At 34.4% G+C, this 18,143-nt stretch overlaps 2 protein-coding genes and 1 non-coding gene across 3 annotated transcripts; all 3 read right to left on the bottom strand.

Annotated features, from left to right (window-relative positions):
- Positions 1–2,252: 2,252 nt before the first annotated feature.
- Positions 2,253–6,673, bottom strand: LOC141667173 (pentatricopeptide repeat-containing protein At1g51965, mitochondrial). The gene is made up of 4 exons (XM_074473566.1): positions 5,890–6,673; positions 3,884–5,140; positions 3,133–3,201; positions 2,253–2,715 (listed from the first exon to the last, which is right to left on the bottom strand). Exons 1-2 carry the CDS (start codon positions 6,616–6,618, stop codon positions 3,935–3,937), a joined length of 1,935 nt encoding a protein of 644 aa, XP_074329667.1. The 5' UTR covers positions 6,619–6,673; the 3' UTR covers positions 2,253–2,715; positions 3,133–3,201; positions 3,884–3,934.
- A 60-nt stretch (positions 6,674–6,733) lies between these two features.
- On the bottom strand, positions 6,734–6,806 carry TRNAF-GAA (transfer RNA phenylalanine (anticodon GAA)). Its single transcript has one exon. It is a non-coding gene; the product is annotated as a tRNA-Phe (tRNA).
- Positions 6,807–7,091: 285 nt separating this feature from the next.
- On the bottom strand, positions 7,092–15,572 carry LOC141668123 (uncharacterized). The gene is made up of 15 exons (XM_074474826.1): positions 14,780–15,572; positions 14,473–14,528; positions 13,947–14,005; positions 13,674–13,745; positions 13,270–13,353; positions 12,978–13,085; positions 12,511–12,573; positions 12,332–12,412; positions 11,982–12,047; positions 11,409–11,564; positions 10,954–11,031; positions 10,093–10,131; positions 8,842–8,924; positions 8,105–8,177; positions 7,092–7,531 (listed from the first exon to the last, which is right to left on the bottom strand). The coding sequence occupies exons 1-15, from the start codon at positions 15,460–15,462 to the stop codon at positions 7,355–7,357; spliced, it is 1,878 nt and encodes a 625-aa protein (XP_074330927.1). The 5' UTR covers positions 15,463–15,572; the 3' UTR covers positions 7,092–7,354.
- Positions 15,573–18,143: the final 2,571 nt, after the last annotated feature.

Below are 18,143 nucleotides of genomic sequence, written 5' to 3'. Positions count from 1 at the left end.
TAATATCTTACCAATAATGTGACTTTTTTTAATATCTCATGTTAATATAAATTAATGTGTTTGAGGTCTTTATAGAATCAAGTCAATTGATTATTTATATTATAATTACTAACATCATTGGTAACGCATTATTATTTTTGGGATTTGTCTCAATTTTAAGAATATTTGAAATTTGAAATGAGATCTCACTAGATCCGTTAAAACTACGATGAAATATTAAATCGATTTATTTTTCATTTTTCACTTTAAAAAAACTAACTTTTTAAAAATAATTCTTTTAAATCAGCAATATTCATTGATCAAGATAATATTGTACAAATATTTTGAATTATTTTAATATTTTGAATTATTCAAATAAAAGTTATGTCTATACTATATTGTAGCATTCGATTGAATGCATTTTATATTATTTAAGGAAAAAAACATATATTGTTCAATAATTTGAAGAAATTAACTAGTTCAACTAATATTTATAAAACTTTATCGAACTGAATTTTTTTAATTTTAAATGAGTATAAAATGTTATCAAATTATTATATGCAGAAATATTAGAGTCATAATGAAAGAAATTTAAAAGATGTTTAAATAACGATATAAATACAATTTTTCTTTCGAATTCTTGAAAAAAATTATGAATATCAATAATAAGTCTTAAAAATATATAATTCATTTTTATGTTACAACCATGATTGATACCCGTTTGCGTAAAAATAGATAATTGGATATTGATTGTTTGTCAGTGATAATGTGAATATCATATATAAATTATAGCAATTTATTAATTACATAATTTTAATTTTTGAATAATTATAAATGCATGTTATTTAAGTGATCAATTATCTCACTAGATGTTAATAATGATTATATATGTACATAAATCAGATATTTAGCATATAAATAATTGAAATCATCATAATTTACTAAGAGATGTAACATACAATAATTTACATGTTAACATACACATACATATAACTTAATCTTACTTTGTTAACAGTAGTGTAAATAAAAACTAACATTTTCTCATACATACGTACGTTAAATTTCAAAAACTAATATTTTTCATTAAAATCAACTTTAATATTAACAATAATGTAAATTTTACATTATTGTATATTATGATTGCAAGTCATTCTGACTTCAGTTATGTATTTTTTATCTTTTTAAATTGAGTAAGTTAATTGTAAGTTAGTAGTGAACTCAGTACTAATATAGAGCAATACATATAGTTTATTTAAATAAAATTCAAGATTTTGGTCAACTCTGTATTCAACATATATGTTAATTTGTAGTTTTTTATTTATAAACATACTAACGGCATTCTGTAGATTAAGTTTAATCGTTTCGTTTTAAACGTACACTTACTATCCTATTTATATTCATTCATTAAATATAAAATAACGGGTAAGAAAAATATAATATAATAATAGTTTAGGGGATATTCTATCCTAAAAAGTGAGGAAGTATTTGAAGCTCCTAATGTTATAGAGGGGGACATGGAGCTTGTTAGAGAGAAATTTTATCTTTATTTTCTATCAAAATTTGACTCAAAAACTTATGTAATGATATTGTTGGAGTTGCTCTATAAACAATATAATTGCATGATGCATAAAAAAACTCTAAAAAATGGCCCGTGACTCTCACGGGTTATTATACTAGTTAATTCTAATACTACAAACAAACATAGGATTGAAAATTTTATAAAAGGACTATAATGCAAAAGACTATCCGTCAAAACAAACCCACTATCCCTCAAAACAAACCTACGATAAAATTTTAAAAGATTATAGTCCAATCATACACGTAATCATTGCAAACAAACATAATTATTAGATTATTTTAGGATTGATTTTGATGGAATTAGTTATCCACGAATTATTAATTCCATAAAACAAACATGACCGAAGATTATTATTTTGCCAAGTATGCACTAAGGTCATGTTTGTTTCATGTGATTATAATCTCAAGATAATAATCTGGGAATAACTAATCTTATCAAAATTAGTCATATAGATAAAATAATCCTATTATATGTTTATTTAGAAGGATAAAGTGTAAAATTAAACTATAATCCTTTAAAATTTTAGCATATATTTGTTTTGAAAGATAGTCTTTAGGATTGAAATATAATCTTTTAAATTTTCCAATACTTTATTTGTTTCACATGAGATTACAATGAGGAAATGATAAAATAATACCTCCTCCTACCAAAATTATAATTCTATCTTTTATTTTACTCTAATAAAACAAACATAAGATGTAATAATTCAAAGGTTTATAATAATTGTATATACCCTTCACTAATTTTTTACAAAAAAACATAAAATTGGAAAATTTAAAGGATTACAATCATATCCCCGCTTAATACCACGAAATAAATGTGGCCTAAGATTATAAAACATGGTTAAAACTTTTTATTTTATGCATCCTGTACGATCTACAAAAAAATTATATACAGTATGTGGCATTACACTGTAATATAAATTTTGCTTGGCCCTAAAATATTTACATGATTCTCCATATATTATATATAATCGGTAGACGGTGAACTTGTTAAAAAAAACGCTGTCATCCAAATACATGGTTGATCACCTCTTTGAGATTCAGGTAACCCAATCTCCATTTACATTAGAACATACAGAGACCGAGGGAAATTTCACAGCGGAACCAAGGACGACATGTATTTTGTATATAAAAGCTCTTCTCCATTTGTTGTGCCTGTCATGTGACCAGAAAAGATAATTAGAACTGATTAGCAAAATAATAATTTCTCAGTGTACATTGCAAGGAGCAGAGGTGAAAACATATCCAACGTTTGGCGTAAAGAAGTCTTTTTAAAGTAATTGTAGTTAAGACTGTAGGTCATATCCATAATCCAAATTCACTGAGTGCCTCTTTACTAATTTGTACATCACTGAAAATTTAATGGGTCAATTTTCTGAACACGTTACTACACTCGAGAATAAAGCGGTGGTACATTATCAATTTGGAAAAAGCTGCACACTAAGTTGTACATTATCACAATTAAAAATAGCAAAGTAGTAATCATATGCATAATAGCACTATATGTTCTCCAAGGTTATTAGGAAATTATGCCTGCAATTATCCATGAGCATTGTTCAAGTACGTACATACCGTGTGAAGTTACTGCAGAGGCCGATTTTCAGCAAAGATGCCACACATGGTATAGAAAATTCCAAGAAACTGAAAACCACAGGAAACACAGAAGTCCACAATTACTAAGATATAACAAATATTATGCAAGAATAAGGTCATGAAAAAACTAAAATATAGAAGACAAAGCAATTCAAAATTACTGATAACGCCAATTAGGTACAGGGCAGTTCAATTAAGCTCCAGATATTAACATCTAAATTTCTTGGTACAAGAAATTACTAACCTAATTTGTTTCCATCTGCTTCTGCTACAACCAAATTGTGTATCTACTACTCCTAGTTACAGCTTAATTTACACCATTTGCCAAGCTCTAAAGATAGGCCACAGCCTTGCAATTTTATATAATTAATATACAAAATATATTTCATGTCCATAATATTCAAAACTTCTCAAAAAGAATTTATTATAAAATAATAATTAATCTGTGATATGGTTTTGCTGCAACAAGTTGCCTGGTCACAATAGTTGCTTTTAGCTCACATTGCAAGCAGTTACACAGTACCAAAGTAATTTATGAAGTTAGTTGCCTAAAAAACTAAGATGTGTTCAAAAATAACATATGGCATGGGTCAACACATATAAGACAATGCTAGGATATGGCAACATAATTTACATAAATATATAATTAATGACAGTTTCTAAAGTTTTGTTGTGAACTTGAACAACAGATGTTTGATGTCGATTACAGAGTATTAAATAGATGACTTGCCTGCTGCAAATAGCGACATAGTCATGTCTCTGCTAAGACCGGCGGTATCTATCACCTCAAAGGACTTACTATCCAACCAGTTACTGGGTTCTGTCTCCGGATTCTAACAGTCCTATGTGAAGCACTTTGCAACCGTTCAAGAACAGCATATGTGATTGAATCTGGAGTTAGCCCTTGCTGTTTAAGTCTCGCATATAGATCCACTGCCTCAGCAGTCCTACCACACTTTTCGAGACAGTCTAATAAGATATTGTATGTCACAATATTGGGGCAACAACCTTCAGCAAGCATCTCATCTAACAACCTACAAGCCATTTCAACTTTATTAGACTTTCCAAAACACTCTATCAGCGTGCTGTACGTGACAACATCAGGACTGAAACCCTTCTCTTGCATCTCTCTGAACCTCATATGTGCTTCATCAACATCACCATTCTTTCCTAGGCAATTGATTAATGAATTGTAAGAGATGATATCAGGCCGACAATTACTGTTCTCAAGTTCTTCAAAAACTTTAACTGCCTCGTCAACTTTTCTAGCTCTACCAAAGCTAGCTATCAAGATGTTATAAGTAAATATGTCCGGTAAAGGACCGTCTCTTTTCATTGTTTCATATAGATCATGAAGATGAGATACCTGCTTTGATTTTCCAAGAGCAGATAACACTACATTATGCATATATGTATCCGCACTTAATCCCTTTTCAGGTATCTTACTTAGCAACTCTAAAGCCTCAGTGATCTTTTCTGCATTGCATAAACTCTCCAGCATGGCCAAGTAGGCATCCCTATCTCCATAGTCATGAAAATTCCACATATTGCAGAACATACGATGAGCCTCATTCGCATGGCCCAACTTACTCAATGTCCTCACAAGATAAGCATATTGCGACTTATTCATGTATTTCCTTGACAATTCTACTACCTCATCAAGTCTAGCAAGCTGTCCTTCCGAAACTAAAAGATTCAAAATAAGACTGTATGTGAATTCATTAGGACGACAATCATTTTCCATCATCTTAGAGAAGAGAAAGATTGTCTTGTCGACCATCCTGCTCCTAGATAGCACCTGTATCATAGTATTGTACGCAATTAAATTGGGAGAACAACCATTCGATAGCATGTCCTGAAAAATTGCAAGCGACTCATCAGGCTTCCCTAACCTTCCTGTCATTCTAATCATTATTGTGTATGTATACTCATCAGGCTCGCAGTGCTTCCGCTTCATATCTGTAAAAACCTTACGAGCCTCGTCAACCTGGCAATAAGCTGCATGTCAGATCATTAAAGTTGAGCGTCTCTCAAATCAATCCAATATACACGTATACACAGGTCAAATAAAAAAGTATCACATTTTACCAACTCCAAACCTAACTACTATCTTATTGTTACTAAAACTTCTTTTCGTTAGAACTCGTGTATAAGAGCGAAAATTTTCATAATAGAAGTTAAACATCCTCAAACTACTAAAACTGAAGTGCCAGTTAAATTTCACAATAAGGATGAGCTCTACATAAAAGAAGTCAACCTGGCAAAAGTTGAAAGTCAGATCATCAAGGTTGACTGTTATCAAATCAATTCATTATACACAAACAAGGGATAAAAACATTAAAAGGAATGACATTGACCAACTACGAACCTGAATATTTTTTTGTTACTTACTTGTGCACTTAGCATAGTGAGTAGTGACAGTACTTTTAGTTTTGTCCTTGCAGCAATGTTAAACAACTACATCCTTTCTGTCACCTAAAACTCTACATACGCGAAGCCAATGGCAGAAAATATATGTCTAACAGTACACATAGTATTCCTACACAAATGCGGCATCAAATTATAAACCACAACCAAGCCATTAAACAACTAAATACTTTCGTCACCTAAAACTCAACCAAGAGCAGAAAATACACGTCTAGCATGACACACAAATGCAGCATCCAATTTAAGGACCACAACACGCAGCCACAAAATACTCGTGAGCACACAGCAGACAAAAGAATGAACCTTTACCTTCCCATCTTTAGCAAGAGAATCAAGCAACATATTATACGCAAAAATATCCAACACATAACCCCGGCCTCTCATTTCTCCATAAACCTGTAAAGCTCTCTCGGAATCCTTACACCTCAAATACGCCTGCAAAAGACACTTATAAGTATATCCATTCATCCTCAACTCCCACTTCCTCACCAATCCCAAACACCTCTCCAGCTCCTCAATCCCTCCAAACATCCCAATCAAAATATTAACGGTCGATATCGCGCCGCGAACACCGCACCTCTCCATCTCATCCACAATCTGTTTTACGCACCCGAACCGATCCTCGGAACTCGATTTCGACAAAATTAACAGTATTCGGTTATAAGTGAACACGTCGTGCTTGAATTTGGGGATAGTCAAGGGGCAGAAATGGAAGAATTGGAGAGCGAGAGTTGCGGAGGAGAGAGATTTGAGAATCTCGGAGGCTTCGGAGGTGGTTAGGGTTAGGTTTAGGGTTTTGAAATACTCGGAGAGGTCGAGGAAAGGGTCGGAGGTTGGGTGACGTGATTGGAGGATGCGTATTGATTTGCAAATTAGGTCACGGCGTGGGAGAGCGTAGCCGCGAGAGTCGGTTTGAAAGGTGGGAGAGTCGACGGCGACGGCGAGACGGCCGGTTGAGGTTTCTTTTATGATTCGGCCGCTGTATTTTGTGGCGTAGCCGCGGCGGAGGTGGTGGAGATACTGGTGGCGCTGCCGCATTGTCTGAGAGTCAAGTGTGCTATTTTATTCTTCAGTGTGACTAAATACTTTGGAAAAAAAATAGTAAATCAAACTGAGACGGAGGATGAAAATTGAAAAAAAGAATAAAAAGGAATGCGGTGAACGTGGATCGAACACGTGACCTTCAGATCTTCAGTCTGACGCTCTCCCAACTGAGCTATCCCCGCTTGGTCTTCAAAATTCCTTTTTAATATACTTGAACGAATGTTAGTAGTTTTTTTACGTTATTTCTATACGATTTCACAAGTCTCTTCGACCAAAGGTCTCTGTTTGTTTGTTTATATTTTCTTTTTGTATATTTTTACCAAGAAAAGGCCTCTCTGAAAATTGAGTAATGGCACCAAAAAACCTTGCAACTTAATGCTCTCAAATGGTACATCTAAAACAATTGATTCTTTAGTAGTACTCATCAATCACTATACATGATAAAATTGCATTCCTAAGCGTAAATGCGGATTCTCAACAGGACCAATTACACTCATATTACACTGGTAAATTGGTACTCTTGTTGAACAAAACGCCCTCAGGCACAAGGCTGTGCAGCATAGATTATAGTGATTAGTAATATAATGATTACATTGCATCTACCATCTACACAAGTTATATGCAGGTTCTCTGTACGTGCAATTACATTGTGAATTCACTAGTCTTAAACTATGTACATGATTCTCTAGGTGTTGTGCAATGGGTACAAATAATCTGATCAAAATTCAGGTCATCTAAATACATGGTTGATCACCTCTTTGAGATTCCTGCAGCCCAATATCTCCATTTCCATTAGATCCAGGGTTGACAGAGAATCTGAAAGAGATTTCACGGCTGAAGTGGGGACGACACAAATTTTATATCCTAGCTTTGCCACTGTGATCACCCTCTTCTCCATTCGTTGTACCTGTAATGCGCCCAGAAAAGATATAATAATTTCTTAATACCACAAGGCAAGAAATTCTCAGGACATTGCTAGGAGTAGTGGAAAACACATCTCAACCATTTGAGTAACGACGGGCTAATTAGTTTTATGAACAGCCAGCATCTTTCTTACGTGAGTGCACACACGATACTTATAAAAGGAGTAACTGAGTCAGATCTTGTGATGAGCATATAGACGGGTATTGTTATTAGGGTACAAGTTGAATAAAATGTTATTATTGGTTGTGCATTGTTCTAGACAATGTACGTCACATCTATAGTCCAAAACCACCGAGTGCCTCTTTAAGAATTTGTACAGAAATCAAAATTTAATGGGTAGCATATATTGCTAAACACATTATTACACGAGAATGAACGGTGGTACGGTAGCAAAAATTTGGACAAAGCTGAATACTAAGTTAGGCATCATGACAAGTTGTGAAAATAACAAAGTAAAACTTGTATGCATAATACAGTAGTACGGTATGTTCTCCAAGGTTATTAGGAAACAATAAGCCTGCCATTATCGACATACACTGTTCAAGTAGGCACATACCGTGCGGAGTTCACCACCAAGGCCAATTTCTGCAATGAATGCCACACCTGGGGGTATAGGAAATTCCAAGAAACTGAAAACCACAGGAAACACAGCCACACAGGATACCACAATTATGAACAGAAAAAGTACATTACGTAAGAATCAGGTCATAGAAAAACTAAAATACAGAAAACAAAGCAATTAAAAAAAAGAGAGAGATAATAATACCGACAGGGTAAAAGGCAGTTTATTTGAGGCCAAGAATCAACATTTAAATTTCTTGGTATGTTGCGACTCAACAAGAGTAAGACCGCAAATAATGGAACCATGCTCCTACTTACAGCTTAGATTACTCATCCGACAAGCTCTAAAGAGAGCCATGCTTAAACATTAATATACCAAAATATATTTCGGTCCAGTGTAACACACTTGGAACTTTTCAAAAAGATATAATTCAATAAAAATTATTAGCTTGTGATAGGGTATGTTGCAACAAGTTGTTGGGCCACAATAGTTGCTTTCAGCTCATGTAGCGAGCAGTTAACTTTATCACAAGCAATTTATGAAGTTGGTTGCCCAAAATCACTGAAACTTGCACGGGTAACTTGCGATACACAAAAATTTTCAACAATAACATGAGGCGTGGGTCAGTACACAAGTCAATACTAGGAAAGAACACCATATTTATATAATAAGGACAACTTTCTGATGTCCTAATGGGACAACTTTAACTACGAAGTAAACAGATAACATGCCTGCTGCAAATGGCGGCTGCAACTGCAAGATCACCAGCAGTCTCACTTAAAGTCAATCCACTGACAACATTCAAAAAGATACCCTGCAATGCAAGGAAAGAAAGAACATGTTTAAGGTATGTAAGTATGATGAAAAGAAGTCAAGGATATCATCTTGGCTAAAACTCTCAGTCTAATAGAAGCCATGTGAAAAAGGATGATCATATTGTAGTCTGCCAAATTATAAGCTATCTGCCAAGAAACAGATGATTGCAGCCTGCATTGAGACAAATGCAGGGTATATTCAACTCAAAATTCCCTTCTTGTAATTCCAGAATAATGTTTATATTGTGTTTTGAGAGAGAGAGAGAGAGAGAGAGAGAGAGAGCGGGGGAGAGGGAGGGAGAGGGCGAGAGGGAGAGAGGGAGAGAGAGGGAGAGAGGGGGCGAGAGCGCGAGAGAGGGCGAGAGGGAGAGAGGGCGAGAGAGATAGAGAGGGAGAGAGGGAGGGGGAGAGAGAGAGGGGGGGGAGAGAGGGGGTGAGAGCGCGAGAGGGATTGTGTTTTGAGAGAGAGGGGGGGAGGGAGAGGGAGAGCGGGGGAGAGAGAGGGAGAGGGAGAGAGCGGGCGAGAGGGCGAGAGCGGGAGAGAGAGAGGGGGGGGAGAGAGAGAGAGGGGGCGAGAGGGGGGAGAGAGCGGGAGAGAGGGAGAGGGAGAGGGAGGGGGAGAGAGAGAGAGAGAGAGAGAGAGAGATAGAGAGAGAGAGAGATAGAGAGAGAGAGAGATTTCCTACTTTTAATAGATAAACAATGATACAGACATGCTAGTGTGAAGTCAGATTAACGTAATTATACTAAACTGTAAACACAAACAAATGAAGGGGACATGGCATTTTGAGGGTTCCATTTACAATTATTTTATTATTTAGTCTTTACTCTCTAGAACAGCTCTCTGTGTTCCAAGTAGTCCCATACTATAAGTCTACAGCAGTAGCCCAGCACTTGTGTCTGTCCACACAACTATTCACATCTTCGCAAGGTAATCATGAAGTAGGTCCCTCTTTTTCTATTTTTCAAGAAGATGGATCCACAAAAATATATAGAATACTTTGTACAAACTCGAATGAAAAAAGACTTCTTAAGCAATACAAAAAGAGAGAGCAGATATTATTACACACACAATTTATATATATATATCAATTAGAAAAATTCAATGGAAATCAAAAAAAAATGATCCATTTAAAGTCCTCTACTAGTTGGATTAATGGATGTTACATTTTCTTGGAGCTTCAAGCCAGCTTGCTTCGAAAGAACCTACAAGTTTAGAGATGTGAAGTTAATTACGAGAAACTGTTAAGAAGTGCAAACTGAATTTTAATGTAGCATACTGCATACCTACAACTACAAGTGTTAACTCGGCAGAATTATCAAGATAAAAGAACAACTGGAAATATAATTACCAAGCAACACCTAGAATTACCAAAACAAAGTTCTAATGTTGGTTCAACAACTAGTTAAGTTAATGAGAGATCAACAAGTAAACCTAAATCACATTTATAACTAATCTTCCTTGTGTAGACCATCATATTAGAACACATATCAAATATATCAAAAATTCATCAAATGTCCCAATTGGGATGCTAAGAAGCTCACAAGTAAATAGCAACTAAAATATCCTGGATAATCAACACTTTTTTCTATAGAACCGGCAGTACAAATTTATATATAAAAAATCCTTCCACTCTTCCAGTAATATCCAAGTCTATTTAAAGTTGACTTGACAATTCAGGATCCTTAAGTTAGAAATTAGAATCATGAACTAATTCGAAGTTGAATACAAGAGCCAATACCAATTAGACATTCAGCTCATAGAACAGGAATTAAATCTCAGATTTGGCAGTACAATGTCTGTAAAAGTAACTGTAATACAAATCAAATTAACTGTTTACTAAACTTAATCTAATGTAAGATGATGGCATGCTTCATGTAAGAGCAGGCATGGCTGCATGGTCCATTGTTCTGATGCCCAATTTTGGATACAACTGCTATTTTGTCCCTTCTATAGTTTATCTTTACCAACATCTACAGAAACTAAGTATTCAATTTAGTGCCATATAAAAGTTAACAATTACTTACTGAAATTATCATGTCTGCTCTGCTTGTTTGAATACCGGTGACTTGCCTTGAATTTGTTGAGCTAGCTACACATAGTGCCTGCATAAATTGTCAGCACTCTTATCCATCAGGTCATATTATATAAAAATAAATTGATTAGCTGGTTAGGATTCTGTAAATGAGCTCCCTTTCTGGCTGGAGTTTGACAACGTTAGCAGAGCAAAAACCAAATATTATATGGTCCTGCTTTAATGGGACTAGCTCATACTTCGAACCCTTAAATAGTGTTCATTTCGGAAGGGAAGACAAAATAACTTAAGTGATTTTGTTTTTCTGTAAGAGTATAAAAAATTTAAGATACCACTATAGGATTTTTGAAGGGAGGGAACAACTCTTATTCCCTCAAAACTTCTTTTCATTTTAGGAGAAAAATGAGCGAGGAAACAAAATCAAACACTACAAAGAATTAGACATGCCTGAATTTCAATTACAAAAGATCGAGAACCATCCATAACTACAGTAACAGCAAGTCCTGCTAAAACCTCGGAATCTATTTGCTGCTGACTTAAAAATATCTCACTTGGGTTCGGAACAGCTTGCAATCCTGACTGAGACATTTCAAAAACTCCAAGCTGTTTAAAATATGAGATGGTGTTAGAAGATAACAATAGTATATATTCTATACAAATATTTAGAAGCAAAGGCAGAAAAAGGTGCTGCTATCTCAGTCCACACAAATATTTGCAAACAATTTTTTCCATGATAAAATCGATTTCATTTCTTGAGGCAATTACAAGTTGGTTCTCGCTGTCTCACTTAATGTGTTCGGACATTCTCTTCATATGTTGAAAGTATTAGGTCCAACATATAGTTCAGAAAGGAGGAGCTAAGTGAGTGGTCAAAGAATAACATACAGGTTTTAATTACCGCATAATATGGCGAAATACTAACCTAAAAAGAACATTAATGTACATAAATAGGGATGTTCAAACATGATTAGTTTAATATAAGAACAATCAACGTGAGACAACACTGATATCATTACACACCTCATCAGTGGATCCAAAACGATTCTTTACAGATCGAAGCAACCGATGAGATGAATGTTTTTCACCCTGTAATATTCAAATACGATAATATAAGAATAGAACATGAATGCATTTGCACATTATGTGTAATATTGTGTATAATATAAAGATAACATTTAGGTTTTATAATTTGTGTAAGCAGACCGCAGTTTTATAAATTACCATTAGAATAGGGATAATATGGAATTTTAATTAGCTACAACAAGTGAAGAATATAAAACAGATGCTAATGCGATAAAACTTCGCATGCGAGATAAAGAACTACCACTTCCAACTAATTTTATATTAAGTAAATGTCAAGTGTTACAAACTTCGAGGTATAAAACAGCATCAACAATGTGCTCCAAGACACGAGGTCCAGCAATGTCTCCTGACTTATTTACATGGCCAATCTGAGATACAAAGAAAACATAGGTTAAACTTATGTTCTACGATAACAACAATCATAAGCTAATCTAGCACAAATTAAGAAATGGTTTCTAAAACATACCAAGAACACAGGGATGTTTGTCTTTTTAGCAAACCTCAGCAACGCTGAAGTGCATTCTTTCACCTATAACATATAAGACAGAATAATGATATATTAGTAATATTCTACCGCAGAGAAAATACATCATTTTTTATATACTATAGAGCACGTTAACGGTCACGAATTAATGGGACAAACAAGTGTTTTCCATTTTTTGCAATACGACCTATACATATATTTTTAATTTTATTACCGAACTTCGATAAACATATCATGAGTGTTAAACTAAATATTCTATAAATAGATGGTAAAAATTCTTAGAATTTTGTAAGTTTTGAGCAGAAAGGCCGCGGACTTTTCCACCCAATTAGAGGTGTTAAACATCAAACCTCCCCCCCCCTTCTTTCCCTCCCCCTCTCTTTCTCTCTCTTAACATTTAGTATTTCCTATTACGACAGATAACCAGAGCTGTGACTGGGAGTGGCTACCTGGGAGAGACCTCCGGGACTTCCGGTCACTCCTTTCAGAAATACTGTCTGGATCGAATCGACAATTAGAGCCCGAGGAGAGAGAGGCTGAGTTTTTTCCAGAATGTCCTGAAAAAGGAAACAATGAAAACAGTAAGCCGAGATTGTAGATGTGAGACTAGTAAAACTATTAGCATCAACTTTCTAAACAAATTTAAAATTTCCAAAAAAAAAAAAATTGTTACATATCAGTCAATGCCGAAAACAGAACGAAAATCAAGCAAGAAAGATAAGCATAATAAAAAATATGCACCTCAATATCTGTACTGGAATACAAGAATAGTTCTTCAGTCCCTATTCTCATTCGGTCTGCCCTGTTTCCAATTTGTTCAATACTCTGCCAAGAAGATATAGTTATAATGAAGCCAAAAAAAGCTACTTATAGATGTTTACATTCAGCGCAGGTGCAGCTTTAAATTTGAACTGAAAATGAATTGAGAGTTACAGAAACATCACAGATTTTACGTAATGAAAAATACACAATACACCAACTTCCACTAATATGCTATCATTAGCAATATGAAGATTATACGAGCATTCTATTAAAAATTAAAAAATTATTTAAATGGCATAGATAGAACATTAAGTACTAAAAAGCAATCTGCACGAATTATAAGTATATAAGATAAAAGAGATTAGTAAATAGTAAAGTCTAACCTCTTCACCGGATATATAAACAACTGGAGCCGATTGTCTCATCTCATGCCCTTCTGAGATTATTGCAGCAATCTTACAAATCAAAAGAAAGAATCAATTACATTCGAGAGGACATGTCGACATGACAAAAATAAATTGCAAAAGGTTGCAATATGTGCACAACATATATAACGTGCATATGCCCTGAAGAAATCCGTGAATAAGAAGAATATGCAATCTGTTCAAGAATGTAAGAATTATCGACTCATTGAGTTTATCATAACACACACACACCTGTAGTAATAATGTGCTTTTGCCAACACCAGGATCACCGCCAACTAAGACCAAAGAACCTGCAAAACAGAGAAAGAACTTAAGTTTGAAAATATGCTGCAAATGCACTATATACAGTAACAGACATTACATCACAAGAAAATCCTAATTCATCATATATTTATGGATATGTACATCTTAAGATATAAGACTAGAAGAGAAACACAATTTGTAAAGTGGGATCCATGAAAGACTTTGTAAGGAACAGAAAAATACCTCAAGGGGTTCAAAGTTAGTTCCAATGATCATTAGTATGGCTAAAGCAAAGGTTTAATATATGACGAATCCTTAGTCGTGCTGATCAGGCATTAAGCCTAAATAGTAAGTTCATTCCACTTTCCAGGTAACAAAACTTGCTAGCAACTCCAACACGCTAAGTTATCAAGCTAATACAGCTTATAATGCTTCTGGAGCTGTTAACTTGACTAATTACAGATATTAAGAAGTAACCAAACATACTGCATACATCATCAGAAATAAGCTATACCTGGTACAAGACCACCACCAAGAACCCTGGAAACTTCATTTCCGAATAGTCCAGACCTAAAATTCAGGCAGATGACTAATTACATTCAACAAGATATATGCAACATATTATTGCTTGAGCTACATACACCCTAATACAATTATACAGGCACATAGAAACCATAGCTCTACATGTGTTGTAAACAGGCAAATTTTAAGCAATACTATAATAAGGCATTGTTGTGCAAGTGAATAGTAAATCTACTATTCTGCATTAGCATCATTGAAACTCAGTAAAACACATTGACATTATAGTAAAAAAAACTTACAAGGGAATCCTCCACTCCTTCTGATCAACACCCCTATTCACATCCCTCAACTTCACCGGACCAACATCCCCTACCTGCTGCGGCAACCACGTTTGCACCACTTTCTCCGAAACTCCAAACCCACTAGTCACCTTCCCTTCTCCCCCATCCCCTTCCGTAAACCTCTTCATCGTACCAACACCATCACACGAGCGACACGAACCCCACCACTGCCCATCCGAATATCCACAACTCTCGCAAACCCAACTAGTCTTCACCTTCCCTTTCTTCTTCCCACCACCCGAAACCGCCCCAAAACTCTTCCAACTAGTCGACCCACTTCTTAAATTACCCTTCTTAACAACCCCAAAATCCAACCCGCCCTCATTTCCATCGCCCGAAATTTTCGAAACTTCTTGATTATTTTCACCATTACTATTATAAACATTACTCACTCTCTCAGTTGTAAGAGTACCAGTAATAGGGTCATATATAGCAGTAACCTTAGCGTCATTTTTGGGTTTTGAATCAAAACTAGTCCAGCCATTAAGATGATTTGTGAAGTGAATTGATCTTTGGGTTGTAGTGTAAAATTGGGGATAAAAATTAGGGTTTACAGAATACTTACAAGAGAGGCGCGTGGAGAGATTGAGAAGGTGCTTTTGAGCATGAATTAAACGAAAAGGATGCATGTTTGCTTGCATTGAAACACAAAGTGCTTGACAGTAAAGAAATTAAGTAGGGTTTATGTTTCTAGGGTTTATCATTGGAAGTACCCGCCAATTATAAATATTTACCGTTATTTTAGTTTCTGCGATATTTTAGTTTCCGATTAAATTATTGTGTACTTCACTTCTTTTTTCAAAGAACGGATTTTCCACGGTAACAATCACCGACTCTAATGGACTCTTTTTACTGGTGGTTGAATAATAAATGTTAATAGTCCTCTGCATTCCCATCAATTCCACAAATAAAAAGAGCTAATTTTTATTGGAGTTAGTTACTAATGTGAGCACACATTAGAAAGTCCGTTTAAAGAAAGTGTGTACTTCACTTGAATACGACAAACTGCAAACTGAGAGCAAATCCAACGGATTACAGATTTCAGTTTAAATATAAGGAATATGACATAAAATTGCACTTTAATAGTGGTTACTTATATCACTGAAACACATTTCTCATACTTTATATCACTAAGAGCAAGTCCAACAATCTCTTTACAGGTTCCTTATAAATATTATAAAATATTAATTCTTAGTGATTTAAGACATGATTTTGAATTTGAACTTCAGCAATGATTCTTATTTTCATTTCTTATAATAATAATAATTATTATAAATTTAAATAAGATATGAAAGGAATAGAGAGAAAATAACTAAAAAAAGAGAGACTAGTCATTTTTTTATGATAAAAATGAAATAAAGGATGAGTTGTGGTTCCTTAAAAATAAGGTATGAGATATGTGTCTTACTGATATAAAGAATCAGTAAGATACTATTGGAGTGCAATTTTATGTCATATTTCTTATATTTGGACTTAAAAGCATGTTTAAGGGAGCTGTTGGACTTGCTCTAAGACACCTCTCTCATATCTTATCTTTAACGAAGTACAAGTCATTCCTTATATTATTTTTATTAATAAAAAATTTCTCTCTCTTCCTTTCATATATCATTTAAATCTATTGTGACGCCCTCCAAACCCGGGGTCTAGATTTGGGGGTCACTTGCCACAAAACTGTAATAAAATAATCACAGCGGAATAATATAATAAATACGACCCCTTTACCTGCACTGGATCGATCACAGGTTATAGTATGGAACAGGCACTAATACAAACCAACTGATATTACAAACCATAAGTCTAATTAGTTTTACAAATTATTCAAATTTTATTACAAACCTCTAGACTATCTAAGCGTCCCAAAACAGTCTACCTGGAATACACACCACTATTTACAAGCACTCGACTTCTGACCAAACCTGGATCTCAAGCCTGCTCTGGCTTAGCTGAAAGATTAGATTGATAAACAAGTATGAGCGAAAGAAATGATCAGCAAGCAATATAAAATGTACTTGAAATGATAAACCACATTCTGATAATAACTGAACAAAAGGGATGAAAGCAGTAATATTTGATCAATAATAAAGCTTCACAAGCTATCAACAATAAATGATAATTTTTAGATTGGAATCTAACTCCGACGGACGTACTATCACATGCTGATCAGCCCGTGTGATAGCACAAGGTCATGATTCATAGAAACATGTCCCCAAAATACGAGTACTCAATTAAAAAGGCAATATACCTGCCTGTGGCAAAAATGGTGTCATAATATTTCATACAACACATAGAAATAGCCCTCCGCTGGACCGTCCGTCCCGGTCACTTACGCATTCATCCAACCCATAAAACATTTTGATCAAAGGAGCCGAATCAAAGGACATCCTTAACCATATAACTCCCCATTTCTCATGGTCCAGAGTTATCTTAACAATCGATGGCGAAATAACTAGAACAATTAGTTATGCACTAATCTCAATTCAATGTTCTACTGTATAGAGTAATTTATAGTGAAATATAAAACGTTTAACTATTCTGAACTTAGAATAGTATGGAAATTGAAAGAATAAAGTTCAGAGTCAATACCAATGGAATGATAAATGAAGATAGATATACTTGCATAATATGATTCAAAATAACCGTCACTTGAACAATAAGTGAAGTTAGGGGTACTTGCCTGGTATGCTTGATAACTTCTTACTATAACTCAGCTTATAAGTGATGGCTACTATCTCCGTCTAACACTTGACTGCACTCCTTGCTACTCGATTCTATAAACAAAAGAACTATCTTAATTGACAGAATTAAACTCAACCGACGTAACTATACGTCTGGACATCTATCCGATCGTTTATAACTAGCATGACATTTTAAAACTGTAAACAGATAGCATGCATATCATGCAACACCTAGTCATGGCATTCATATAACACATAATCACATATTTCATGTAACACATAAGTCAGATCATTAAAACATATGTTCTAAGGCGTTCAAAATTAAAATCAATTCAATATTAACATTTATCGATCAAATATCGACTCAAACTGATACACAAATCAAATGACATTGTAATACAAAAGAAATTAAGTCTCAAAAGTATTTTTATTGGAAGCGTAATATTTTTCTGAGTCTGTACGCGTTTGTTTCGTATTAAACGGACAAACGGTTGATTTATTATGAATTTTTGAACATTTTTCGGAATAAAACGGGTCTCCAAATCATTTAATAATTAAATAATAGGGCTTGAACACTCGAAAATAATTTTATAAAAATTATCTGAGTTTGGAAAATAATTTAAAATAATATTTTAAAGCTCGAATTT

This window comes from Apium graveolens, chromosome 6 (assembly GCF_009905375.1).
Source record: "Apium graveolens cultivar Ventura chromosome 6, ASM990537v1, whole genome shotgun sequence".
Classification (NCBI taxonomy): domain Eukaryota; kingdom Viridiplantae; phylum Streptophyta; class Magnoliopsida; order Apiales; family Apiaceae; genus Apium; species Apium graveolens.
Note: the sequence above shows the minus strand (reverse complement) of the source record. Positions and strands in the feature narration are given on the sequence as shown.

Bases quoted from the DNA above. Each gene is read 5' to 3' on its own strand.
- LOC141667173 (XM_074473566.1), bottom strand. From the start codon at position 6,618: ATGCGGCAGCGCCACCAGTATCTCCACCACCTCCGCCGCGGCTACGCC. The intron at 5,141-5,889 runs GTAAAGGTTCAT...GCTTATTGCCAG, and splicing joins CTCTTGCTAAAGATGGGAAG to GTTGACGAGGCTCGTAAGGT.
- LOC141668123 (XM_074474826.1), bottom strand. From the start codon at position 15,462: ATGCAAGCAAACATGCATCCTTTTCGTTTAATTCATGCTCAAAAGCAC. The intron at 14,529-14,779 runs GTAAGTTTTTTT...CCTGAATTTTAG, and splicing joins AAGGAGTGGAGGATTCCCTT to GTCTGGACTATTCGGAAATG. The intron at 14,006-14,472 runs GTATAGCTTATT...TCTGTTTTGCAG, and splicing joins TGGTGGTGGTCTTGTACCAG to GTTCTTTGGTCTTAGTTGGC.